This window comes from Lonchura striata, chromosome 19, assembly GCF_050655825.1.
Source record: "Lonchura striata isolate lonStrDom1 chromosome 19, ASM5065582v1, whole genome shotgun sequence".
Classification (NCBI taxonomy): domain Eukaryota; kingdom Metazoa; phylum Chordata; class Aves; order Passeriformes; family Estrildidae; genus Lonchura; species Lonchura striata.
The window spans coordinates 5,070,671-5,093,868 of record NC_140721.1 but is presented as its reverse complement, the minus strand read 5'-3'; the positions used below and the strand labels follow the sequence as shown (position 1 = coordinate 5,093,868).

The window sequence follows — 23,198 nt, the reverse complement described above, 5'->3', positions numbered from 1 at the left end:
TCCCCGCGCCGCCGCCCTCCCTCCGCCCCACCGCGGGGTTTGGCCCAGCGCCGCCCCCCCGGGGCTCTGCGGTCCCTCCGGGACCGGCTGTCACCCCCGGCACATCGTTGTCCCCTCTGCCGTCGTCGTCCACACGGTGCCCCGTTATCGCACCGAGGCTCCGCCGCGCCGCCCCGCGCCTGCCGCGCTCACGGCTGTCCCCGCCGTCCCGCCTGCCCAGCCCCGTCCCTGCCGCTCCCCCGGGACCCGCCGTCCCCTCGGCCCCTTATCGTCCCCTCTGCCCGCCGTGTCGCCGTGTCCTGCCGGGATGTCGCCGTCCGATCCGGGTCTCTGCTGTCCGCGCTGTCCCCGCCGCCCCGGCACGGTCCCGGCCGCTCCCTACGGTGCCCTCCGCCCCTTCTCGTCCCCTCCGCCCCACCGGGGTCACGGATACCCCCCCGGGGGCTCTGCTGTCCCCTCTGCCTCCCGGTCGCTGCTGTCCCCTCTGTCTCCCGATTCCTGCTGTCCCCGCACTCTCCGACACCCCGGTGCCCCCGAGCTGTCCCCGCTGTCCCCAGACAGTCCCTCCTGCCCCCTCCCCCGTGCACCGCAGGGGGTCCCGTTATCCCACCGGGAACGCAGCTGTCCCCACCGGCCCGCCGGGATCGCCGCCTTCCTCGGGGGATCCCCGCTGCCTCCTCGGTCTTCTATCGTCCCCTGGAGGTCCCCGCTGACCCCGGACTGTCCCTCCTGCCTCCTTCCCTCTGTCCCACCGCGGCTCCCGTTACTCCAATGGGAACGCTGCTGTCCTCACTGTCCCGAGAGGGTCCCGTTATTCCACCGGGAGCGCTGCTGCCCTTACTGCCCCGTCGGGATCCCCGTTGTCTCCAGGGGGTCCCCATTCCCCTCCGGTCCCTCTTGCCCCATGCTTCGCAGGGGCGTGGGGAGGGGACACCACGACAACGCTCCCGGTGCCCCCGCCCCGTCCCTGCGTTAACATTAGCACCATTAACCCCGAAACCGTCAGCACCGCGAGGGATGCGCCGGGACCACATCCCCGACGTGCAGGGCGGACAGCCCCGCCATCGCAGCGCTTGTCACACGTCACCGCGCTCCCGGTGCCCCGCCGGCACCGCGTCGGGAGCGCTCGGTCCCCGCCGCACCGCCCGTCCCGTCGGGGCCCGGCGGTGCGCTCCCGAGCTCGATGTCTCGGCCGGCGGCTGCTCCGGCCTGGCTCGGGGATCGCTTGGCGCTGCCTTGCCGCCCCCACGTGCGCCGTAGCAATGGCGGCCCCCGTGCCGGCCGGGAGCGCGGCCCCGGTGCCCGCCACAGGTGGGCTGGGACCGGCGCAGCGCGGGGCTCCCGGGGCTTCTGCCGCGCGCTGTTGAGGTTGCCTCGACGGGGGAGCCCGTGCCGGTGGCGGGAGGTGGCTCCGCCACCGTCCCGGCCGCCCCCGCCGCCGGCCCGGCCCAGCTGGCCCTTTGTCGGTTGTCCCGTGGGCCGTGCGGGGAGGGTTTGGTGGCTCGTGAGTGCCGGTGTTGGGCTGGAAATAGTGAATAATCCCCCTGCTGTCACTCCCCCGCTGCACTCTGGCATCGCCGAGATGTAGGGGGGCGGCTGCTGCCGGGGGGCGGCTTCAGGATGAGGCTCCCGGGGATGGAGCAGCCGGCGCTGGGTGGCTTTTTCCCGCTGGGATAACGGGATCCTTTTGCTGGGGAAACGGGGGGGCATTAGGGGTGCTGGCCGATGAGCCCTGAGGGGCTGTGCGTGCTGTCCCCTCGCTGTGGGGACAGCCAGCTGCGCTCACATCCTTACTGCGGTGCTTTCTGGGCTAAAAAACCCCTTTTTTTTCCCCCCGAAAAGTGCTGGCGATCTGCCCCTAGCGTGAAGGGCAGGACCCCACCCCTTTCCCCCCTTTCCCGAGGGGTTTGAGCACCAGGAGCTGGCATGAGAATAGCAAGGCTGTGGTGGCCCGTGGCGTGCGGGCTGCCCTCCCCTCCCTTCCCTTCCCCTCCCTTCCTCTCTGACGGCTCCTTTCCCCCCCGCTTTGTCCCCAGCCCGAGCGCGGCGTGTGGCCCAGCAGATCCCCGAGGAGATCCTGGGCGACGCGGAGCTGCGGGAGGCGGCGGAGGCCCTGCCCCCCAACTACAACTTCGAGATCCCCAAGACCGTGTGGCGCATCCGGCAGGCTCAGGCCACGAAGGGTGAGCGCTGCCCCGGGGCGTGAGCGGTTTTGGGGCTGGTTTGTGCTGCTCAGCCTCCTCGGTGGGCAGGTGAGGCTGGGGCTGAGCTGCTGCTGTGCCCCCAGTGTGTTTAGGCTGTGTTTTGGCGAGCTCTCCTCCTCTCGAGGGGGGTTAATAGATCTGTATCTCTGGATTATAATCACATCGGACAGGACAGGTTGAGCTGCGTGGACCTGTCAGCCTGGAGATGTGTCTGGGATGCTGGCCAGGTCCCTGCTGTGCTCCTCCTGCCTCTCTCCTCTCTCTCTGCACTTTCCTGACACGCTGCTGGGGCTGGGAAGGGGGAGCCCCACAACACTGGGCACCGGCTGGGGCAGGCAGGGAGCTGGGCTGTGCTGCTCTCTGCTCTGAACCTTCCTCAGAGGGTTGTGTAGCCCCAGAGGAGCAGAGAACGCTTGTGGAGGCTTCAGGAGTGGTGCCAGGGCTTTCCCTGCACAGGCTGTGCATCCCACGGAGCAATGTGTGATCAGCTACGGGCAGCAGGGCTCGGAGCCTCCCCCTCCATCCCCGGGTGTCACCAGCGTCCCCACCCCGACTTCACGTGCAGGCAGGGGCTGCTGGCGGCTTTGAAATGCTTTGTATCCACCTGGGAATGTCTCTGCCTGCTGCCAGCGAGCTGGCAGGGCTGGCAGGCGGCACGGGCATGTTCTGGAAGCTGAGCTGCTGCCGGCTGCGATGCCCAAGGGCCGAAGGGCGTGGGGCTGGGGCTGTCCAGCCCTTTCGGGGTGGGAGTCAGGGCTGGGCGTGTCCCATCAGGACACGGCGGGGCCGCCCAGCCGTGCTGCTCTGGCTTCCCTCGCTGTGTTTTTGCTGCTTGGCACCTCCTAATTAAATGTAAATATGCGGCTGGGATTTAGGCTTCCGAGCTGGGAGCGGAGCCCATCAGCCAGCCAGCCGTGCTGGGATTTAAAAATCCGCGTGTGCAGAGACCAGCCAGGGGCTCGTTGCTGGGGGAACGCCGGCTCCCACAGGGCTGCAGCCAGCCCTGCCTGTGTCCTGCCTGCTCTGGGGTTTGGGGGGGGCTGGGGAGCACCCCCTTTCCCCATTGTGCTGGGACAACGGTGGAGGGCGACCCAGCTGCCTCCTGCCAACCCGCTGTTTGCAGATCTGGGCTGGAGGGCAGCCCCAAATGGGCCAAAATAGCCTCAAATGGGCTGGGGAATGCTGGCAGATGGAGCCCCCATCCCTGCCAGGTCAGGCAGGGGCTGGCAGAGCATGTGCAGCTTTCCTTGGGCCCTGCAGGTTGGAACAAGGGTAGGATCAGCCTAATTTGAGCCAGGCCTTTACACAGCTCCATACTGGCCAGTGGGTTGGGCTTGGAAGCGTGGGGATTTTGTTGGAGGGGAATCTGGAGAGGGTGTTTGGATAGATAGCATGGAAGCTGGGATAACTGAGTGGGATTGGGAGGTGAAACAACAGGATTAATGGGGCCTCCCCCATTTACCTGCTCCACCATGGTCCCTGCTCCTCCCCACTACCCCGTGGGGGCTCCCAGGCACTGGGCAGTTCACTGGCCTTTGGAGGGATTGGTCTGATTGTTCTGTGAGGAGGGAGCAAATGAGGAAACATAATTTGTTGTTGAATAAATTCCTGCGAGGCACAATGCTGCGTCTGTTGCTGGCCACCCTCCTGAAATGGAGAGAGAAGCTGTGAGGGAGGTGTGGAGAAGGGCAGTGAGGATGATCAAAGGTTTGGAGCAGCTTCTGTATAAGGAGAGATTAAATAGGTTTAGATCCTTTAGCTGGAAAAGAGGTGAACGAAAGGGGATATGCTAGGGATGTAGAATTGTGAATGATGTGGAGAGGCTGAACAGGGGATGATTATTCACTCTTTCTTGTACCAGGAGGACCAGGGGCACGCGTTTACATTATTAGGAGCAGGTTTAAAATAAACAGAAGAAAGTTCCTTTTGCTGTGCAGCACATAATTAAAATCTGGAAGTCATTATTGTGGGAAGTGGGAGAGGCCAGCAGTGTCACTGGGTTCAGAGAGGGATGAGGTGTGTGCACAGGGAGAGTGGATACAGCCCAAGGCAGGACAGTCTGCACCCCAGCTGCCAAAACCACTCAGACTTTTGGCCACCACCTGGCAGGTTTGGGCAGGGTGGTTTGTGGCTGCACCTTGGGCTGGTCCCCACTTCAAGATGTCCCTTCCAGCCCCTCCTAACCCTGTGGCTGTTTCTCTTCCCAGTGGCCCTGCAGATGCCAGAAGGGCTCCTCATGTTCGCCTGCACCATCGCTGACATCATTGAGCGGTAAGACCACGGATTTTCCCTGCAGGGCTCTGGGGCTGGCAAGGGCATGGGGGCTACTGCTGGGGGTGGCTTGGCCACCGGGCAGATGGAGACCCAGGGCTTTGGCTGAGGTCACAGCCTGGCTGGGCACAGCTGGGCAGCCCTGCAGCAGGTCACAGGGACCTGGTGACAGCCCTGGGGACAGCCCTGGGGACAGGGACTGGCGCAGTGCCAGCCCAGCCCTCACTGCTGGGTTTCTCCTCCCCTCTCTACTGTGCCAGGAGCTGCTGCCAGCTCAGCATCCCCGCAGGGTGCTGGAGCTGGGGCACAGCCGTGCCCGGTGCCCGCAGGAGGGCTGGCAGCGCGGCCACCGCTGCGGCAAGGACCCAGCCTCCTCCCCCCTGGCCTCGTGCTGCCTCTGCAGCCACGCTGCCCGCCACGGGGATGTGCAGGGGCAGCCTTGCTGTGGCTGGGAGGCTTGAGGCCGCGGTGATGGCACGGAAAGGGTCGCTCCTGCTGGGTGACCCCTTTGCTACCACCCCTCTCTTGATTTTTCTGTGCCGCTTGAGAGGCGAGGCTGAGGCACTGGAGAGGAGCTGGGCTGTGCAGTGGCAGTGGATGCAGGCACCTTGCAGAAACTGGCCGTGATCTCTTCCCTGCTGAGAGCGGCTGCCTTCCTCCCCACCCACCGCAACCCCTTCCGCAGCCCCTTCTCTGTTTTAGCACGATGAATTAGTGCTAATAGCACTCGGTGCCTGTCTGCCACGGGGTCGTGGCACTCATTAGCAGCTGCCTTGGCGAGGCCGGCAGCCAGCCTGGCCGCTGCAGCTGCTGTGCTGGGTGGGAAGGCAGCCGTGCCCGCGGGCTTTGTCCCCCTCTGCCGTCGTCTCCCCCGCGGCAGCCCCGCACTGGTGGGAAGGCGGGCACGGGCAAGGGATGGGCGCGGGGGGCAGGGGATGGGTGCGAGTGTGGGCAGCTCTGCGTGGGTTTGTCCCTTTAAGTGGAGCTGCCTCCTCTCCAGCTTTGGCACCCAGCCGCTTTCATGTCTCCAACTTCAAAGGCAGCGGATTAAGGGGCTCTTTTATCTGAATGAAACCTTAAGCCCCACTTCCTGGTGGATGGTGGATTCCAGGGTGCTGAATGCCAGGGTGCTGCTGGATTCTGGGGTGCTGGGCTGGTGAGGGGTGCTGGTGGGAGATGGGTGCTGCGTGGGTGGAGGTGCCCAGCCAGGGGAAGGGACGTGGGGGCACTGATGGGATGGTGTTTGGATGTGGGATGGTTTCAAGGCTGAGCAGAAGGGCTGTGTCCTTCCCTCCATGCAGCACCCAGAGACACCTCACTGCCACTCCCTTACTGGGAGCACTGGGTGCCATCCGTTGTGCTGGCTGTGCTGGGTACCAGCACTGCCAGCTGGAGGATTGTGGCTGTGGGCAGGAGTGAGCCCAGCCCTGTGTCCACTCTCTCGGGGACACACTGGGGACCCAGTTACACTGCTGGAGGTGAGGTGTGAATCGGCAGGTGGCCTCGTTAGTTCCTGCCTCTTCCTGCTATTAATATTCATCGCCAGCATTAATGTGGAATGGAAGCTCAGCCACCCGCTCCTGCTGGCCCTCCTCACCCAGTGCTGGGGCCGGATGAGCCTCTGACGTGACAGGAATCGCTGCAGCTCTGTGTTCTGGCTGCCATCACCAGGCTGGGGACGGGGGCTTGGGGCTACCATCAGCCCTGGGCTGGTGTCCCTCCTGGTGACAGAGAGGATGTGAGGGCTGAGCGTGATAGGAATACCTGCGTGCCCACTGGGGGCATTGCTCAGCGAGCAGCCCCTTTCCCCAGCCCATCCCCACAGCCTCCTGCCCTGTTCTTACTGGCGGGAGTTTGGGGAGTGAGTTTTCCCTCCCTGGCATTCTCTGCTGCTGGCTGCAGAGCCATGCCCTGGGCTGGTGCCCCTGGGGTGACAGTGCCCACCCCTGTGCGTTTCGGTTGAACTGGAGCCGTGTCAGCTGCCACTCAGACTGAATATTTATCCCTTCTGCTGGAGCTGCCTTTTAATAGAATATTTCTGCCATGGCCTGGTGGTGCTGGGGAGAGCCAAGAGCGGGGATGTGGCTCACTCCCCCGCATCACAGGCGGCTCAGGGAGGGGGACACGGTGCTCGCTGTGCATCTGTCTGTCCCCGTGCAGCGGGATGGCAGTGTCACCACGTCCCTCACTGCCATGTGGGAGTGAGCAAGCCCCCGGGGAGCTCCGTGGAGTGAGGAGAGGAGGGGGCGGCCAGGTGGGGCTTGTCTGAGCTTCCCAGCATTGCACTGGCGCTGGCTGAGCCCCGAGGGGCTGCAGGGATGAAGATGTAGCCGAAGCATCACGGCCGGAAAGGCCGGTGGGGTTCTGAGCCCGGAGCCTTTGAAATCGAGAGCACGCTCGGAGCATTGACCGGTGTGAGGCCAGTTAATTACCGCTAATAGGTTTGTCATTGTCAAAGCTGTGGTGGGGGGGGGGGGGTGTCGGGGCCGGGGTCTGCGCTCTCCGCCGGCGCCACATCACGACACTCCCGCGGCACCTTCCAAATTGGCTCCATTTGTCACGGCTGATGTAACTCGGCAGAGAGGAGCTCGTCGTGCTGGGGGGCGGCAGCGTGGAGAGCAGCGTGGGGGCAGCTTGGACCACGGCTCGGGGAGGGGCAGCCCCCCAGCCCACCCGCTGTCATGCCGGCGAGGTGGCAGTCGTGTCCCCCTGTGCCACCAGTTTGCAGCTGGGGGCTGCGCAGCCAGGAACAGACCCCTGCTCCCCTCCCTGCTCCCCTCCCTGCCGGGGCTGGAGCAGACGGATCAGCTGGGCTCTCAGCTGGGCTTTTGATTCCGTGTTAATAAAGTCGGCTGTCAGGCTTCGCAGCTGCTAATTCCTCTGTCTTCCTGTGCCACGTCGGGGTGAGAAGCTCCTGCTAATCAGCTGAGGCTTGGTGGCAGGGATGGGCAATGGCAGGGGGGCCCAGGGGTGTCCTGATGCCCGCAGAGGCTGTCCTGTCACAGCTTTAAACACCTCCCAACTCCCACTGGCTTTTGAAGATCCATGCCATGTGGTGCTGGAGGTGCACAGATCATCCTAGCCTCATCCTGGTGACTCAGGAGCATACAGACTTTTTGGAGTGACAGCAGGTCCTGGTTGAGAAATAAAGAGTTAAACATCTGTGTGCACAGCCCAACAGCTGTGGCAGAGCTTGAAATGCCCCACTATGGCCAGGACAAAACAGGCCCTGATTGATAGTGGGCCCCACAGTACCCAGTGCCATGGCTGGTGTGCCCAGCAGCTTCCCAGTGCCAGCAGGTGCCAGGTCCCTTGGCCAGGCAGGTCTGCCATGTGGCACTGAGCAATGTGGGACTGAACGGTGTGATGAAGCTGGCAGCATCACCAGGAGGTCCCAAAAGGCCAGCCTGGGACAGTAACAGAGATCAGGATCTGGCCTCAGCTGCACGGTGCTGTGGCTTTGCTGGCCAGCGCTGCCTTCCCTTCTCCCCTCATCCTTTTCAGCACAACCTGGAGGCTCTGGCAGCGGGTGCACACTGTGCAGGGGAATTTAATCACTGTCATTAACCACACAACAGCATCATTAGGAGGAATGAAGTTCTCACTTCATTGGAGATGTTCAGAACCTTCTACCCGGGTGGTGGCTGCGCCGGGGGGTGGTGGGGGAATTGGGCTGGGGGGAATGTGTGGGGTCTATAGGGCTGTCACCTCCCAGGGCTGGGATGTGCCAGCACAGGTGTGGTGCCCGCCACCACTGCCCCATGCCACCTCCTTGTATCCCACAGAGCTCTGTGTTATGAAGAGGGGACACAGGATGGTCATGGTGCCTTTACAACTGACGTGCACTGAGCTTTGGTTTGCCTTATTTTGGGTTTTTCTCACTGCTAAGCTGGGGTGCCCTGGGACATGCCCCTTTGTGAGGTGGTGTTTGCCCTGCCACTTAAATGAGGACAGAGTGGGAAGTCCCCTCAGGGGAGGGGACCCAGCTGGAGATGGTTCCTCCTGGGGGGCTGTGGGGAGACCCACCTCTCCTCATTGTGCCCCACTTGCAGAAGCTCTGTGGGGCTCCATCACTGCCCAGCTGCAGCCAGGCTCTTCCAGCACCAATTGCAATAAAATCGCAAACTCATTATTTTAATTACGTGCAGCCTTCCTGTGCTAATGAAGTTGGGAGTCTGGTAATGGGGCTTGGTGATGGGCTTCTCTGCTAATTAAGTGCACTGTTCTCAGCTAGGGCTGGGCTCAGCCCCCACAGCCCAGGACAGCAGCACCCACGGGTGTCCTGGGACACGCTGGGCTTGGGCACAGAGCAGGCAGTGGGGGTGGAGTTTGTGGGATGATTATGGGGTGGTTGTGGGGTATTTGAAGGGCCACACGCAGGTGAGGCAGGTGGCTGTGAGGCAAGGGACAGTCTGTACCATGTCCCTGTTCCCAGCACAACACGCAAGCACCCTGGCATCCCAGTGCCAGCTCCATCCTCCCATGGCACAGGGGTGCCAGGACTGGCCACTCTCAGCCCAGTCCCCTCAATCCCCTCCCCACCAAGGGCTGGTGGACACACAGGGGCTGAGGACTCGTCCCTGCTGGGGAGAGCAGCTCTGCCTCATGGCTTGAGGACCAGCACTGTATCATTCACACGCTGCCAAGGGACCTTGCGCTCCTGCCAGCAGCAAATGCTCTCATTCATTTTTCGAGGGGCTGGGATAAATCAGGGCTGCTCCAGCCAAGTGCTTGTGCTCAGGTGACAGGGGCTGGCTACCCCATGCTTGGAGACATGCAGGCTCCATGTGCATGTCTCTGACCCAGCGTTTTCAGCCCCACAACTTGTGCCTGGATTGCTGCTGCCTCCGTCCTGCACTGGGGAGCAGGGCTGGGAGGGCCTGGGGGTCCCAGCTGGGGTTGGGACCGGGACCTGGCCTGCCCTGGAGCACATCCTGCCAGTGCTGAGCATGGTGCTTTATAAATGGGGTTTTGGGAGCCATCTGTTTAAAGGAGCAGATAATGAATTAGGGGGAGATGAGAAAAATGCTAAGGCCAGGCGGTTTTTCAGAATGAGCCGGGGTTTGCGGGATGTAAAAGATGAATAACCTCCCCACGTGTTCAATATTCATGAGCTCCCAGCTGTAATGAGCGTCTCGGCGCTGGGTGGGGACATCCCTGTCACCACTGCCAGCACGCTGTTGGGACCTATCCGTGGCTGTGACAACTTCCAGGGACACAAAACACTGACAAGGATGCTGCCGTGGCAGCCCCTTGCCCACGTCCTGGTCCAGGCTGGTTGGCGAGCAGCTCCCCAGCCCTCATTGGAGGCAGGTGGCTGCTAATTGACATTTTCTTCCTCTGTAGTTTGATGAAAGACTCTGGCGACACTCAACTGATTAAAACATCAAGGGGAGGCCCTGGCGCCTGCCTTTGATTTGTCTCGGGAGATGATTACGGCTCCGCTGGATTGTCCAGCCCAGCCGGAGCGGGTGATCCTGGTGTGTGCCATCCTGGAGCCCCTCCTGCAGCAGCACCAGGCTCCTGGCCTTGCCAGCACCCTTGGGTTCCCTCCTCACCAGGCACCATCCCGTGGCCTCTTTGCTCACCTGTGACTCCACTCCCTGCAGCCAGAGGAGGAATCTTGCCCACGGCCAGCGCAGGGCTCAGCCTCATCTCTCCCTGCCCAGCTGCAACCCCACACATCAGGCAGGGCCACGGGCACCTCTGCCCTCCTCCTTCCACCGTTGCTATTTCACTTTCTTGCTCTTCACCCCCAGGGACTTTCTCTGGGGTTTGGGCCAATTTGCATACATTTTAATCTATAAAAAATTAAGCGGCGCTGGCTGCCGCTCTGAGTCAGACCTCCCCATCCTGAATCTTAAGGAGCTGAATAATTTTCCACTTTTGCTGAGATGTGTGGAGTCTGATTCATGTTCATCTCCTCACCTCTCATTAGAGGAGGGGGCTGGGGGCTCAGAAGGGTGGGAAGAGCCTTCTCGAACCTTCACTGGCCACCCCCAGCCCCACGGCGTGGCCACGTGGGCAGTGGAGGAGCCATCCTCCCATCCAGGCCACGCTGGCCGTGCGGAATCGCGGGATTTGGGTCCTGCCCATCTTCCCAGCTGCATCCCCAGCCCTTGTGGAGTGGGAGCGGTGCAGGCCGGACTCAGAGGTGAGGATGGCTGTGCCCCCTCCTCGGGGATGCTCCAGCGTTGCTGCTCCCCTGTCCCCATCCCCGGGCGCTGACGGATGGGCCGGAGCTGTTAATATTCAGCACGCTCCGCCATTTCTCCACCTTCTGCCATCTGCCCAGCTCTGCCCACCATTTCTATTCTTGCCGCCGACGTAACGCTCCCTGCCTGGCGCTTGGGGGGAGCGCGGGACCCTGGCCCCCAGCCAGCGATGGGTGCTGCAGGGGGTGACGCTGTGCCAGCGCCCCCTCCTTCCCTGGTCCCCTGTGCCAGCAGCAGGAGGGACCCCGCTGGCACCGAGCTACAGCAGGCCTCAATTAAATAAGGAATTAGCATCTGGTTGAAGCAGCCCCTCCAGGCTCGGGGCTTTGTCATCGTGATACCTGCTCTCATCCTGCTGCGGCAGCTCCCCGGGAAGGTAGCCAAGCTAATAATCCCCCAAAATGGTGCAATAAATACCCACAAAGGTGGTGCCTCTGAATCATGCCAGAGCCTTGGCTTTGCTGCTCGGTGCTGGTGTGTGCCCCTTCACCCACAGGCTGGCAGGTGCCAGGTGGGTTTGGACTGGAGCACTGGGGGTAGGGGACAGCACCAGTGGCGATTTTGTGCTTTTCCTTGCCAAGTGCTGCTTAAACACCAGCTCTTCTGGAGGTCACCCATCTTGGCCAAACTGGCATCCAGGGCTGACACAGGTGCAGAATGGATTCACTGGCTCACAGAGTGCCCAGCCATGGGGTGATGGTGGCTTGGCACTGCCAGGGATGCCAGGACAGCCATCCTGCCCATCCTGGTGGCTCCAGTCCCCAAGGCTGGCTGGTGGAAGCGGTGGCACCACGCCGTGCCGGGTCTCCCTCTGCCGCTCTCCCCGCTGCAGCATTAGGAATCTGGCAGCGTATTGTTTGATGAGTGGATAATCCGCTGAATTGCAAACAGCTTTACCCAATTGAAGAGGCGGATTACCGCTCTCCAGCTTAATCATGTTGACATCTCGGAGAGTAGCCAGTGCTCGTCCTCTCCGGCGCGTGGCTCGGTGGCAGCACGGGGTGCCCCCATGGTGACATGCCACGGGGCTGGGGGGGCAGAGCTGGGCTGTGGTGACACGGCCGTGACCCTGAGCGCTCTGCCTTCCTTCAGATTCACGGACGCAGAGGCAGTGGTGATGGGTGACGTGACCTACGGAGCCTGCTGCGTGGATGACTACACGGCCCGGGCCTTGGGCGCTGACTTCCTGGTGCACTATGGACACAGTTGCCTGAGTAGGTGTCACCGAGTCCCGGGGTGCTGCTGGGGTGTGGAGGCTGCCACCGTGCCACGCTGAGAGCTCCACACCCCTCTCGACGCCAGCTCGGAGATGTAGTGCCAAAGCTAATCCCTTCAGTTCTCCAGCTTCAGCTGCTGGCTTTGGATGGGGCCAGGCTGGCTGGGTGGTTGCTCATGGGCAGGATTTTGGGTGCAGCAGGGCGTGCTCATCCTGCTCGGCTGCTGCAGCAGCGCACTGATCCAGCCCTGTCCCCAAGAGCAGAGCAGCAAGGCCATGTGTTGGCAGGACCCCGCTGGCCCAGGGGGTGAGGCTGCTCTTGGTCCCCACCTGACCTCTGTGGAGCGATGACAAAGGGAATGATGGCAGAAGAGAGCAAGGGCCCGGGGGTCCCACTTGCCCCGGGGCCAGGAAAGGCAGCTTTGCGGGTACAGTGCAGGCTGGGCAGGGAAGGGAGGAGGAGGCTGTGTGCTCCCCAGGCGGACAGTACTCTGGATCCAGTTGCCATGGAAACTGCGCTGCTGTCCCAGATGCTGCTAACTTTGAAGTCCACCCAGGATGGAATCAGCCCAAAAATAACAATAAGACGCTCTGGGTTTTAAGGTGGATCTGCAGAATTGCCATAGTGAGTAGGAGGTGTGTGCATCCCTGCTGCTGCCACACTCCCAGCACCTGGCAGCCCTCCTGGACATTTATGGGGCCCTATAAACAGGTTTGAAGAATTGCATCAGGGTCTGTATGAAATACTGACTTCCCAGTTGAGAACTCTGTCCTGAAAGCCACGTCGGTGTGAGCGTTCCTGCTGATAAATATGTGTGCTAGGTGCTTTGTTATGGAAAGAGGGTTATGGGCACCACTGGAACAGGGAGAATAAAACTCCTGGTTTGTAGCCTGCTGCTCATGAATGAACAGCAGGAAGGGGAGGAAGGGGCCGTATCCATTAGGCTGCTCTGGGGAATGGGAGTCACATCAGCTGGAGCTGTTCCCTGCAGAGACAGGCAGGCACTGCCAGGCTGACTGTCACCAGACCAGCTGCCATCTGCTGCCTGTGGCCTTGTCTCCCTTGCCTGCTCTGGAGTGGGTGGGTCACAGGGCAGAGTTGAGTGGGTCACAGGGCACCCTGGGTTACCCACGGGCTGCTGTGAGGATGCTGGGCTCCTTTTAAGCTGTCCAGGTTGGTCCTGTCACCAGGGTGGCCAGTGGTGAAGCACACAGTGCTTCCTGCTCCCTCCCAGCCCCACGTGCCCTGCAGGAGGGAGTAATTTGCACTTAATTGTGATCAGGCAAAGAGCACCAAAATGGGAAGTGAACGTGGAGCTGTGGATCGATGTGGACTCTGTGTACTTTAATTATTCACTTAATCGTGGTGACAAAGGCTTCTTAGCACCAGGGGTAATTAGATTTGTGTTCATTGATTCCCCAGGCTGCCATTATCTGGAGAGAAACTGAGCGGGTGCTCTCTTGGGCTCCCATCTGCACCCCCTGCCCTGGGAGCCAGCACAGGCAGAGGGGTGGCACAGCCCATCCTGCCTATGCCAGGGCAGTTTGGGGCACAGGGAGCTTCACCAACATGCTTTATCCCCCAGCTGCAGGCAGCAACAACCCGGGGCTCGCTGGAGCTCCAGGTGTACCCCACACTCAGACCCTGTCTCTTCCTGTCACCAGTACCCATCGACTCCACCCAGGGGCTGAAGATGCTCTATGTGTTTGTGGACGTAAAGATCGATGCATCCCATTTCCTTGAGACCATTCGCTTCAACTTCGCAGCAGGCACCTCCCTGGCCCTGGTCAGCACCATCCAGTTTGTCTCCACAGTGCAGGTGAGATGGAAATCCCTGGCTTTTGTCTCCCCCTGAGTTCTCCTCTGGCTCAGCCCTTCCCGGTCCCAGCCCCGCTGTGGGAGCGGCTGCCCCAGGGTGCTGATGGAGCTGGTTCCTCTCTGACAGTCACTGCAATAATGTGGTGCTGCCATAATGTTGATCAAGTACTTTATAATAACTCTGATCAATGTTTCATGGCGGCACCCCTCCCCAGCTCCCCCGGGAGCTGCTCTGGAAATGTCAGGGCAGGCGGTGGAGCACTTGGCATTTTGATGCAGTGCCGGCAGCGGCCGGGGAAGCTCCGGCGGGTCTGTCTGTCTGCCCCTGAACAGGGGCTGGGCAGGAGGGGAGGAGATGAATGAGCCTCTTGAGCCGTGTCTATCAAAACACGGGGCTAGCCAAGCGTTAAGCCTTTTCCCTTGTCTTTTAATTGATACGTTGGCCGAGCCTCGCTGAGCATCCTGACTGCGCGGGGCTGGTCCTGGGGCCACCCCGAGCGGGCTGGTTCCCTTCCACTGGGTCACGACAGCTGGGACTGCCAGGGTTGGTGTGTCCCTAAAGGTCCTCAGCCACCCTTTGTGCCATGGCTTATCCCTGCTGACCCCACATCTCCCACAGGCAGTGTCACAGGAGCTGCGCTCCCAGTACAAGGTGTGTGTGCCCCAGTGTAAGCCGCTGTCCCCGGGAGAGATCCTGGGCTGTACGTCACCCCGGCTCGCCCAGGACACGGATGCCATTGTGTAAGTACCGGGGTCCTTCAGACCTTCCTGCCTTCCTGCACCCCCTACCTCGTTTTGTGCAATTTTCAGGGTGGTGAGGGCTATCCACAGGCTGGGATAGGCCCCCTTCAGCTCCTCACACTGCTTTAAGTGGCGTGTGCTTGTAGCACGGAGGAAATAATTGAGTCGTATATCAGAATAGATAATAGATGGAAGGGCGGGTGGATAATTGGAAAAGACAAATGGCCGGGGCCCAACATCACAGCAACATTAATTTTATTTAAGGACAGCAAATTAGAGGGAGCACTTCGCTTCCTATCACCTAATTATTTTAGGTAATGGAAATGCTTAATGTACTGTGAATACAGTCTGCTGCAGAATAAATAAATACAAGGACCCCACCCTTGGGGGGAGCTGGGGAGCCCAGGTGTGGGTTTGGGCCCTGCTGAGCTCCTTCTTGCCCACGCTGCTGGGAGCCAACAGCACCAGTGCCTTTCCAAGCACGGCCATGCAGGGAGCTGGGCTTCAGATTGCTTGGACACAGGGGCAGTGAGAGCTTTGGATTCATCCTGAGCCACTTTCCGTCTCCCCAAGGACATCAGGAGCAGGCAGGGGCAGCCAGGCTGGCACTGCATTGGTGAGAGTGGGTCGTTGCAGCTGGCACAGCAGTGGCAGTGCGGTACCAACCTGCGCAGGTGCACTCGGCCTTACCTGCGTCCTCCCTGCATTATTATTTTCTTCTTTGCACCGTCTCTGGGGCTAACTTTTACAGACAAATTAGCTTTGATCTCCCAAAATGTCATTCTCCAATTAAGGGCAAAATCTAGTCAAGTTTTACGTCTGAATTCATTTTCCAGGCCCTCACTCCATTAGGGCAGCTGAATGAAAGGCTTTGAAATGTAATTGCTGACTGGAAATCCGATTAGAAATGGAAGCAGCAACGTCTAGAACCAGCCATTGAGATGGAGCAGCTCCCAGCCACCCCGTGCTGGTGTGAGCACCCCTCCTTGCTCTGAGCATGGCTGCCTCTCCAGCCCTGCATGCCAGGGAGCCCCTTCTGTGCCTGCTGCCCCTGGGTCCCAGCACAGGAGCTTGGATTGCTGACATCTCCACTGTGCTGCAGTTTGGAAAGGACACGTGGATGGGGTGCTGCTGCTTCCCAGTGCCATAGCTCTCCCTCCCCTCTCGGCAGGTATTTGGGCGACGGGCGCTTCCACCTGGAGTCCATCATGATTGCCAACCCAGGGATACCTGCATACAGGTACAGGCACCCACTCCAGTCCCATGGTGGGGACCACCCCATCTGTCCCCATGTGCCCCCCAGGGCTGGGCAGGCAGCTGCCAGCAGCAGGCATGGGCAGGTGAGAGGGGTGAGAGGCCACGGGGTGGGTGAGGAGGTGCTTGGGGGAGATGAACACCAGCCATTTACTCCAGCTGAATATAAACATTTTGACAAGTACCTGTGAAAGCTCGTGGAGGTGCAGCCATTAAAGCCCGGCTGCTGCAGGCAGAGGCCATAAAGCGCGATGATGAGGCCGCTGAAAGCAGATGAAATATCAGGAGTGAAAGGCTGGGCCCATTTGGCAGAATCTGAATTTCCTAGTAGGTCGTTTGTTACAAACGGGAGGCGCACGTCAGGTTTATGGCGCTGGTGAAGCTGCCGAAACCCGAGTGGGATTTGATTAAAATTCTCCTCGTCAAACAAAGCAACAAATCAAAGAATTCTTCATAATTGATGAGCCAGGATGGGGGGGAGCTGAGTGTGAAGCCGAGCACAGAGCCGAGGCTGTGCTGGGTGTTGGGGTGCTGTGGTGGGAGACTTGTACCCTATCCCTGTCCTTGTCCCCTAACGAGCCGGCTGGATCCTACACCAGCCAGGAGGACGGATGCAGTGGGAGGCAATTAGTGCTAATGAGGGACGGGCATCACTGGGAGGAGGGCAGGTGATGGAGCCGGTGTGAGCCTGGCTGTGCTTTGCAGGTACGATCCCTACAGCAAAGTATTCTCACAGGAGCACTACAGCCACGAGCGCATGCACCGCGCCCGGCAGGACGCCATCCGCACCGCCAGCACTGCCCGCTGCTGGGGACTCATCCTGGGCACGCTGGGGCGTCAGGGCTCCCCCAGCATCCTACAGGTACCACCCCCCTCCCCAGTGTCCCCACCGGGCACCAGGCACTGCTGTTGGATGGGGGGAAGGACTGGTGAGCGATGCCAGGGTAAGGGTGGATGTGGCACTGCTGGCAACCCTCAGTGGCCACTGGCCCCGGTCTGCGTGGGCAATTAGCAGCTGATGAGGGAGGCTGGACAAAGGGCTCATTAAACTCGTTCCTGGGGAGAGCTGGCTAGTCTTGGAGAACCCCCCCCCTGCCCAGACAGCTCGGCAATTAATTGGCTGGGTTTGTTTTAATTGGATGAACTTCCGATCAGGTTCAGCATCCCTGCTCAGTTGCCGTGCTGGCGCTTTCTGCACCTCGGCTGGGTGAGGGGAGCAGGACAGCAGAGTTCTGCTCTCTGAGCACGGTGGCCCTGCTCACACCCAGAAATGCTGGGTGCACAGGTGAGCTTTGAGGCAGTGCAGGGCAGCAAGGTCCCAGCAGCTGCTCTTCCACAGCAGGCAGGGCTGGCTGGGCAGGGGGCGATTAGTGCCGGCTCTGGAGGACAAGGACATCTCTGGCCCCTCTCCTCCTCCTGAAAGCTCTGGCTGCAGCCAGCCCATGACAGGTGGGTGTCCCAGGGCAGGCAGCTGCTAACGAGAACAGATTGTTGTCATTGAGCAGTAATTACTTCATTAGGCTGAGGCACGTGCTGGGGAAAGCTGGGCACAAGCCGGAGCCATGGCCACAGTCTGGCCTATGACTGCCAAGGGGACACTTGGGGCAGAGCTGGGACCCACAGAGGGTCTGATGGCCAGGAAGACGCTGTGGGCAGAGCTTGAGGGGCTTGCTGGGGGATCCTAACCCTGCCAGGTGCCTTTTTCCCCTGCAGCACCTGGAGTCACGTCTCCGCGCCCTGGGCCGGCCCTACGTGCGGGTGCTGCTGTCTGAGATCTTCCCCAGCAAGCTAAAACTCTTCCCAGAGGTGGATGTGTGAGTGCTGCTCCCCTCCCCTCCAGCCCCAGGGTGCCCCATCCCTGTGCAATTCTTGCTTGAAGCTGTCCCTGACACTTCCATCGTGCTGTCACTGTGCAGGGAAGGGGCATGGCTGGCCTTAGCAGGGTGGTGCTGCACAGTAAGGACCTTCTGGGGTTCTGCTGAGAGGCTTCACTGGGCCGTGTTCTTCCCAAAATGCTCATCCCCATTGTGACATTTCCCTTCCAGGTGGGTGCAGGTAGCCTGTCCCCGGCTCTCCATTGACTGGGGAGAAGCCTTCAGCAAGCCACTGCTGACACCCTATGAGGTGAGCATCCTTCTCTGTTTTGGGGGGCCAGTCCTAGATTGGGGTGATGCACCAGAACAGGCTGGGGATGTCCCTGCACCCAGACAGTGTCCCCTCCTCTCTCCATCTGTGTTCTGTGCACAGTCCAGACATGCTGCTGGGATATCCAATCTTTTGTGAAAACACTGGGATTCCCGGTGCCTCCAGCTTTGCCCCAGCAGTGCCCTCCTCAGCACACCGAGCTGGATGCTGGGGCCTCTCCCAGCACCACCAGCTCCCCCTCTGCGGGCACCACTCGGGGACTCATCCCCGGTCCTCTCCGCAGGCTGCGGTGGCTCTCCAGGACATCGAGTGGCAGCAGCCTTATCCCATGGACTTCTATGCCAACCAGTCCCTGGGGCCGTGGACGGTGAACCACGGTGGCACACAGCCCCCGCGCCGCGGGCGGCCGGCACAGGTGGGCAGCGGGGGGACACCGGGTCCCCGCTCGGGAGCACCGGGACCGGCTGAGCACTCGGCGCCCGGTGCCGCGTACCGAAAGCGCCACCCCGTGGTGTCGTTGCCATGGAACGGTACCGGGACAATGCCAGCCCGGCCCTGGGGAGGCACACGCGGCTCTCCCCAGCCCGGTCGGGGTGAGCGCCTGCCGGTTCCCGGGGCTCCCCGGGAATGGGGGGGTTCCCCTGCGGGCTGGGCACGGACCGGCTCATCGCAGCTCCGGCTGCGCCTGGGACGTGCCTGACCCTCCCTTTCCCTGCAGGGGAAGCCACCCGCGCCCCCCGCCCCGCCCGAGGGTGGGGAGCAGCCAAGCACCAGGGACCTCGCAGCTTCGTGAGTGTCACCCGCAGCGCTCCGGGACCTGCCATGGGCGGAGCGGGAGCACCGCTGATGTAAGCACCACCGGGACCCCCCTGTACTGGAACGGATGGGTTCGACAACACCACTGCCCGCCTGAACCGAGCCGGGCTGTCCGCGGGGAGTTCCCGTTGCGAGGCCGGGGCCGAGTCCCGCCCTCAGCCACCCACCCCGGGGTCCTCCCGCCGCCAGGGGGCGCGCGCCGCCTCCGCCAAGGCCCCGCCCTCTCCCGTCTCCCCGGCCAATCAGCGCGCAGCGTTTCGGCGGGAAGGCGGAAGTGGCGCGGCCATGGCGGCGGCGCGGCCGCTGCGGCTGCTGGCGCTGCACGGCTACCGGCAGAGCGCGCGCCGCTTCCGCCGGCGCGCCGGCGCGCTCCGCAAGGCCCTGCGCGGCCGCGCCGAGCTGGTGGCCATCGACGCGCCGCACCTCCTCCCCGCCGCCGCTGAGGACGACCCCGACGGGGATGACCCCCCCCGCGGCTGGTGGTTCTCCGGGCCCGGCACGTTCGAGGCGAGCGAAGCGGCCGCGGCTCCGGCGGGGCTGGAGGAGTCTCTGTCCGCCGTGGCGGCGGCGCTGGAGGAGCACGGGCCCTTCGACGGGCTGCTGGGCTTCAGCCAGGGCGCGGCGCTGGCCGCCATGGTGTGCGCCCTGCGGGCCCGCGGCGACCCGCGCTTCCCGGTGGCCTTCGCCGTGCTGGTGGCCGCGTTCGCCAGCCGCGCCCCGGCGCACGGACACTTCTACCGGGAGCCCATCGCCCTGCCCACGCTGCACGTCGTGGGCGACACCGACGCCGTCATCGCGGCGCCCCTGAGCAGGGAGCTGGCCCGGTGCTTCGTGGAGCCCGTCGTGCTCACGCACCCCGGCGGGCACTTCATCCCCACGGCTCCGGCGCAGAGGAAAGCCTACCTGGAATTCCTGGAACGCTTCTGCCCCGGGCAGGACCAGGCCGAGCGCCCGGGAGCTGGGGAGGTTTGAGAATGGGCTCTGTAATAAAGAAGGGCTCTGGTGAGCCACCTGTGGCCATCCATCCTGTGAAGCATCCGTGTTTCCGTGCCTCCAGAGGGACCAGAGAACAGCTCACTGCACATTCTGCTCTTCAGTGTTCACCCAGGCCAGGCTAATGGTTCTTTATCTCCCTTTTTTTCAGCTTTGTTGTATACTCAGTATAATATATATATGTATATCGAGTTATATAGAATGTATATAACATGTATGACATGTAACACATGAGTGTGGGGGTGTGGCAGTGAGGGGGTTGAGGGCAGGAGGGTGACGCTGCTCTGTGTGCGAGGTGCTTTCAGAGACTCAAACACCTGCTCAAAAGGAGAGGCCCTCAGTTCAGCCACAGGAAGTCTCTGCAGAGCACAGAGCTCTTGCAGTTTGACACCCCAAAACCTCGTGGTTTTTAATATCTGTTAAGCCAAGCTTCCAGCTGGTCTGGGCCTGGAAAACCCTCTCATCCTTGGCAGTGCCAGGGCTGGGGTTTGTTTCAGGAATGAAATGCCTGCTGGCTCAGTGTGCATGTGTTGAATCTTCCCTGCACAAAGTGCCTCCATGAACAAGAAAAGCTTGTTGCTGTTTGTGGCTCTGTATTATCCAGAAGCACAGGAAAATCTTTATTGCTGTAATACTTGCAGGTGTCCTGCTCAGCTTCTGCCCAGCTCAGCACTGTGCACCAGTCTGAGGAGAGGAGAGCTAGCAGAGCTTCTCTAACCACGGCTTTCCTTGGGGGTGTAGAGCTGGTAAAAGAAGGAAACTGGGTGAAAAAAGGGAGTTTTCCCCCTGCTTGAGCAGCAGGGCAGCGCAGTGTCAGCTCTGTGAGAGCCACAGGAGCCTGTGCTGCTGGAACCCTCCTGTGCTCAGTGAGCTGGGAGCGTGCCCGGGGTGCCGTGGGTTAAAGCAGAGCAGAGGGGTGAGCAGCTCCCAGCTCCATCCCGTTTTCCCCCGGTTTGCAGCACGCTGGTGATGCTGGCAGCAGGATGTGGCTGCTTCCCTTGCAGCCCAGACCCGCTCTGGGGCTCGGGCAGTGCTGGCCGTCCGTGCCACTTCGCGTGGGTGCCCGCAGCCCTTGCTTTCCACATCGGGGACACCAGAGGCTGGGTTTTTGGGGGCTGCGCGCCCGGCTGCGGCTGTGGCAGAGCACGGGAACCTCTGTCGCCGCCGGGCAGGGACGGCAGCGGCCGCGCCGGCAGCCCCGGAGGTGTTCGGTTGTCGCCGAGCTCCCGGTGCTTTCCCGGCGCGGGGGAGGCACCGTCCGCCCGCACTGCGGCCCCGCAGCCCCGGCGGCTCCCGGGCACAGGGAGGCACCGCCAGCTCCTGGCAGGAGGGAAGGAAGGGGAGGAAGCCCCGGGTGCGGTGAGTGAGCAGCGCGGTCCCAGCTCTGCAGGCAGCTCCCTCGGGTGGCTCCAGGAGGGATGGGTGACCCGAACTGGGGTGCTGCGGTACCTGCTCCTTTCCCTCAAGATGGCTCCTGCCGGGTATCTGCTGTAGCGGTTTAAATAAATGAATAAAAACCAGATAAACGCGACCTTTGTCCGCAGGAGGTGCCCGTGTGAGCAGCGCAGGGAGGTCCTGCTTGCTCCCGGTGTGGTGGGAGGAGGGAAGAGGCTCCGAGGGATTTGCCATGGGAATCCTGCCCTCTCCCTGCTTTCCTGGCGAGATGCCCTCGGGCTGGCCCCTACCTCTCTCGCAGATCCAGGACTGTTCTTGGGATGCAGCCACAGAACTTGGCTGAACTGCCCGCAGAGGTGAGCCTGGAAACAAGAGTGGCTGATGTCCTCCCACCCGTCACTCGGCTTCGTGCTGGGGAGTTCCCTTCTCCATCACCCCGTGTGGCCCAGGGGAGTTGGTTTTTCCCCCCAAAACAGCGTGGGCCTGTTGCTGTTGCTGAACATGGGGTGATGGAGTGAGCCCAGGATCTGGGTGGCAGCTGTGCCACTTTGACCTGGGACAAAAGGGCCCTGGGGACAATCACTAGTGTTACCAGCAGCACTGAGAGCCTGGGTGTTTTGGCAGGGAGGATGTCACCTCTGTCTCCAGGTGTCCCTTTCCATACCCCAGTGCAACCATTGGAGCCACCTGTGTGACCTCGGGGGACAGGAAGGAGCCTCGCTGTGGCCCTGCTTGTGAGGAGCCTGCTGTGAGGAGTCCAGGCAGAGCTTTGCTGCCCCTTCCCTGGGTGAGCAGAGCCCCCAGCCCTGTGCCAGTGTCCCGGGGAGGGCAGGAGGAGCCCGGCATGAGCAGAGACACCGCCAGTACTGCTGCTCCCTGCAAACTCCTGGCTGTTTTCCCACCTCTCCCCACTCCCCTCACCCCTCTCCCCTGTGCCAATGCCACCTCGAGGGCACTGCCACGGCCCACCCTGCCAGCCACCCACCTGGGGCACACCAGGCACGGGTAGGGGTTCCTGTGGGCAGCGTGGAAAAAGTGACGTCCTGCCGAGCCTGGCATCAGCTCGTGCCAGGGTTTGAGCCTTACTCATCTCACGCTCTTCCCCTCTGTCCCCACCGGCAGGACCTGCCACAGGCGTGGGGAGGGGGCACTCCAGGAGGGTGATGTGTTTCCCAGATGGTTTTACAGCCAGGCTTTCCCCAAACCTGCCAAGATCCTGCCTCCAAAGTGGCAGGGGCAGAGGACAGCCGGGACCATCCCTGGGCCCCGCTGCTGGAGCAGGACCAAGCCGTAGGGAACAGCCCCCCCTTCCCTGCTTCACTTGCAGAAGCTTCCAGTTGTGGCTGAGTCACTCCTGCTGTAGCTCCTTCTCTCTCCTTGTTTTGGATGGAAGTTTTCCATGGAAACCCACGCTGGGCCGGGCTGCAGGCTGGGATAAACATGGCTGAATCACAAAAGGCCGTTTCGCCAAGAGCTGTCAGATGGCAGCAACAGCATGTGGGATCAGCGGGCACCTGCCTGGCCTCTGGGGGGGCAACAGCAGCACCTCTTCCTGCAGCCCCCACCAGCTTTGCTGGCTCAGCCCCCCCAGGCCCACCCTAAATTCCAGGATGCCTCTTGGCAAAGCCAGGAGCGGGTGACAGGTTTTGTCTAGAAGTTTTCTGGGGCCACGTGCTTTCCCAGGGATGCACAGGGAAATCCTGTCCAGGAGAGTCCCTTGGGACCGTCGCTGCAGGCGGTGTCCACCCCTGTCCTCAGCCGCCGGGCTCTGTGGGCTTATGGCTCGGAGGTCCCAGGAAGGCCCTTCCCGCCCTCCTGGCCGTGCTCTGAAGCCGCTGGCTGCGTTGCCGAGGTCAGGCCGCGTTTGTGCCGTGCCCGTGCCCCGCTGAGCACCGTTCCACCGTGGAAGAGGCCGTGGCAGGGGCTGGGATCCTCCTTGGCACCGCATTCCTTCCCGGCACCGCCGCGATCTCCGTGCTGAGGAGGAGCACGGGAGCTGGACAGCCTCTGTCCCCTGGCGCTGGCGGCTGGCCCCGGGCCCAGCGGCTTGGAAGCGCCGTTGGAAGACAAGTCCTGGTGTCAGGAATCCAGGATATTTTTAAGGACTCTGGAAGAAAAACTGATTCCAG

At 61.8% G+C, this 23,198-nt stretch overlaps 2 protein-coding genes across 3 annotated transcripts; both read left to right on the top strand.

Moving 5' to 3' along the window:
• Positions 1-1,211: 1,211 nt before the first annotated feature.
• DPH1 (diphthamide biosynthesis 1) lies at positions 1,212-18,792 on the top strand. 2 transcript variants are annotated; one of them, XM_021551028.3, is made up of 12 exons: positions 1,212-1,311; positions 2,037-2,183; positions 4,412-4,475; positions 11,783-11,904; positions 13,572-13,726; positions 14,345-14,466; positions 15,638-15,706; positions 16,426-16,582; positions 17,434-17,534; positions 17,766-17,844; positions 18,149-18,280; positions 18,584-18,792. In XM_021551028.3, exons 1-12 carry the CDS (start codon positions 1,263-1,265, stop codon positions 18,656-18,658), a joined length of 1,272 nt encoding a protein of 423 aa, XP_021406703.2. In that variant the 5' UTR covers positions 1,212-1,262; the 3' UTR covers positions 18,659-18,792. The 2 variants fall into 2 exon arrangements, with proteins under 2 accessions (XP_021406703.2, XP_085413522.1); XM_085557396.1 differs by lacking the exons at positions 1,212-1,311; positions 2,037-2,183 and adding an exon at positions 2,187-2,252.
• OVCA2 (OVCA2 serine hydrolase domain containing) lies at positions 18,733-21,205 on the top strand. Its single transcript, XM_085557402.1, has one exon. The coding sequence runs from the start codon at positions 18,967-18,969 to the stop codon at positions 19,651-19,653; it is 687 nt and encodes a 228-aa protein (XP_085413528.1). The 5' UTR covers positions 18,733-18,966; the 3' UTR covers positions 19,654-21,205.
• The last annotated feature ends 1,993 nt before the right edge of the window (positions 21,206-23,198 follow it).

Coding starts and splice junctions, on each gene's coding strand:
- DPH1 (XM_021551028.3), top strand. CDS start 1,263: ATGGCGGCCCCCGTGCCGGCCGGGAGCGCGGCCCCGGTGCCCGCCACA. Junction 15,707..16,425: donor CCAGGGATACCTGCATACAG/GTACAGGCACCC, acceptor TGTGCTTTGCAG/GTACGATCCCTACAGCAAAG. Junction 17,535..17,765: donor CTCTTCCCAGAGGTGGATGT/GTGAGTGCTGCT, acceptor TTTCCCTTCCAG/GTGGGTGCAGGTAGCCTGTC.
- OVCA2 (XM_085557402.1), top strand. CDS start 18,967: ATGGCGGCGGCGCGGCCGCTGCGGCTGCTGGCGCTGCACGGCTACCGG.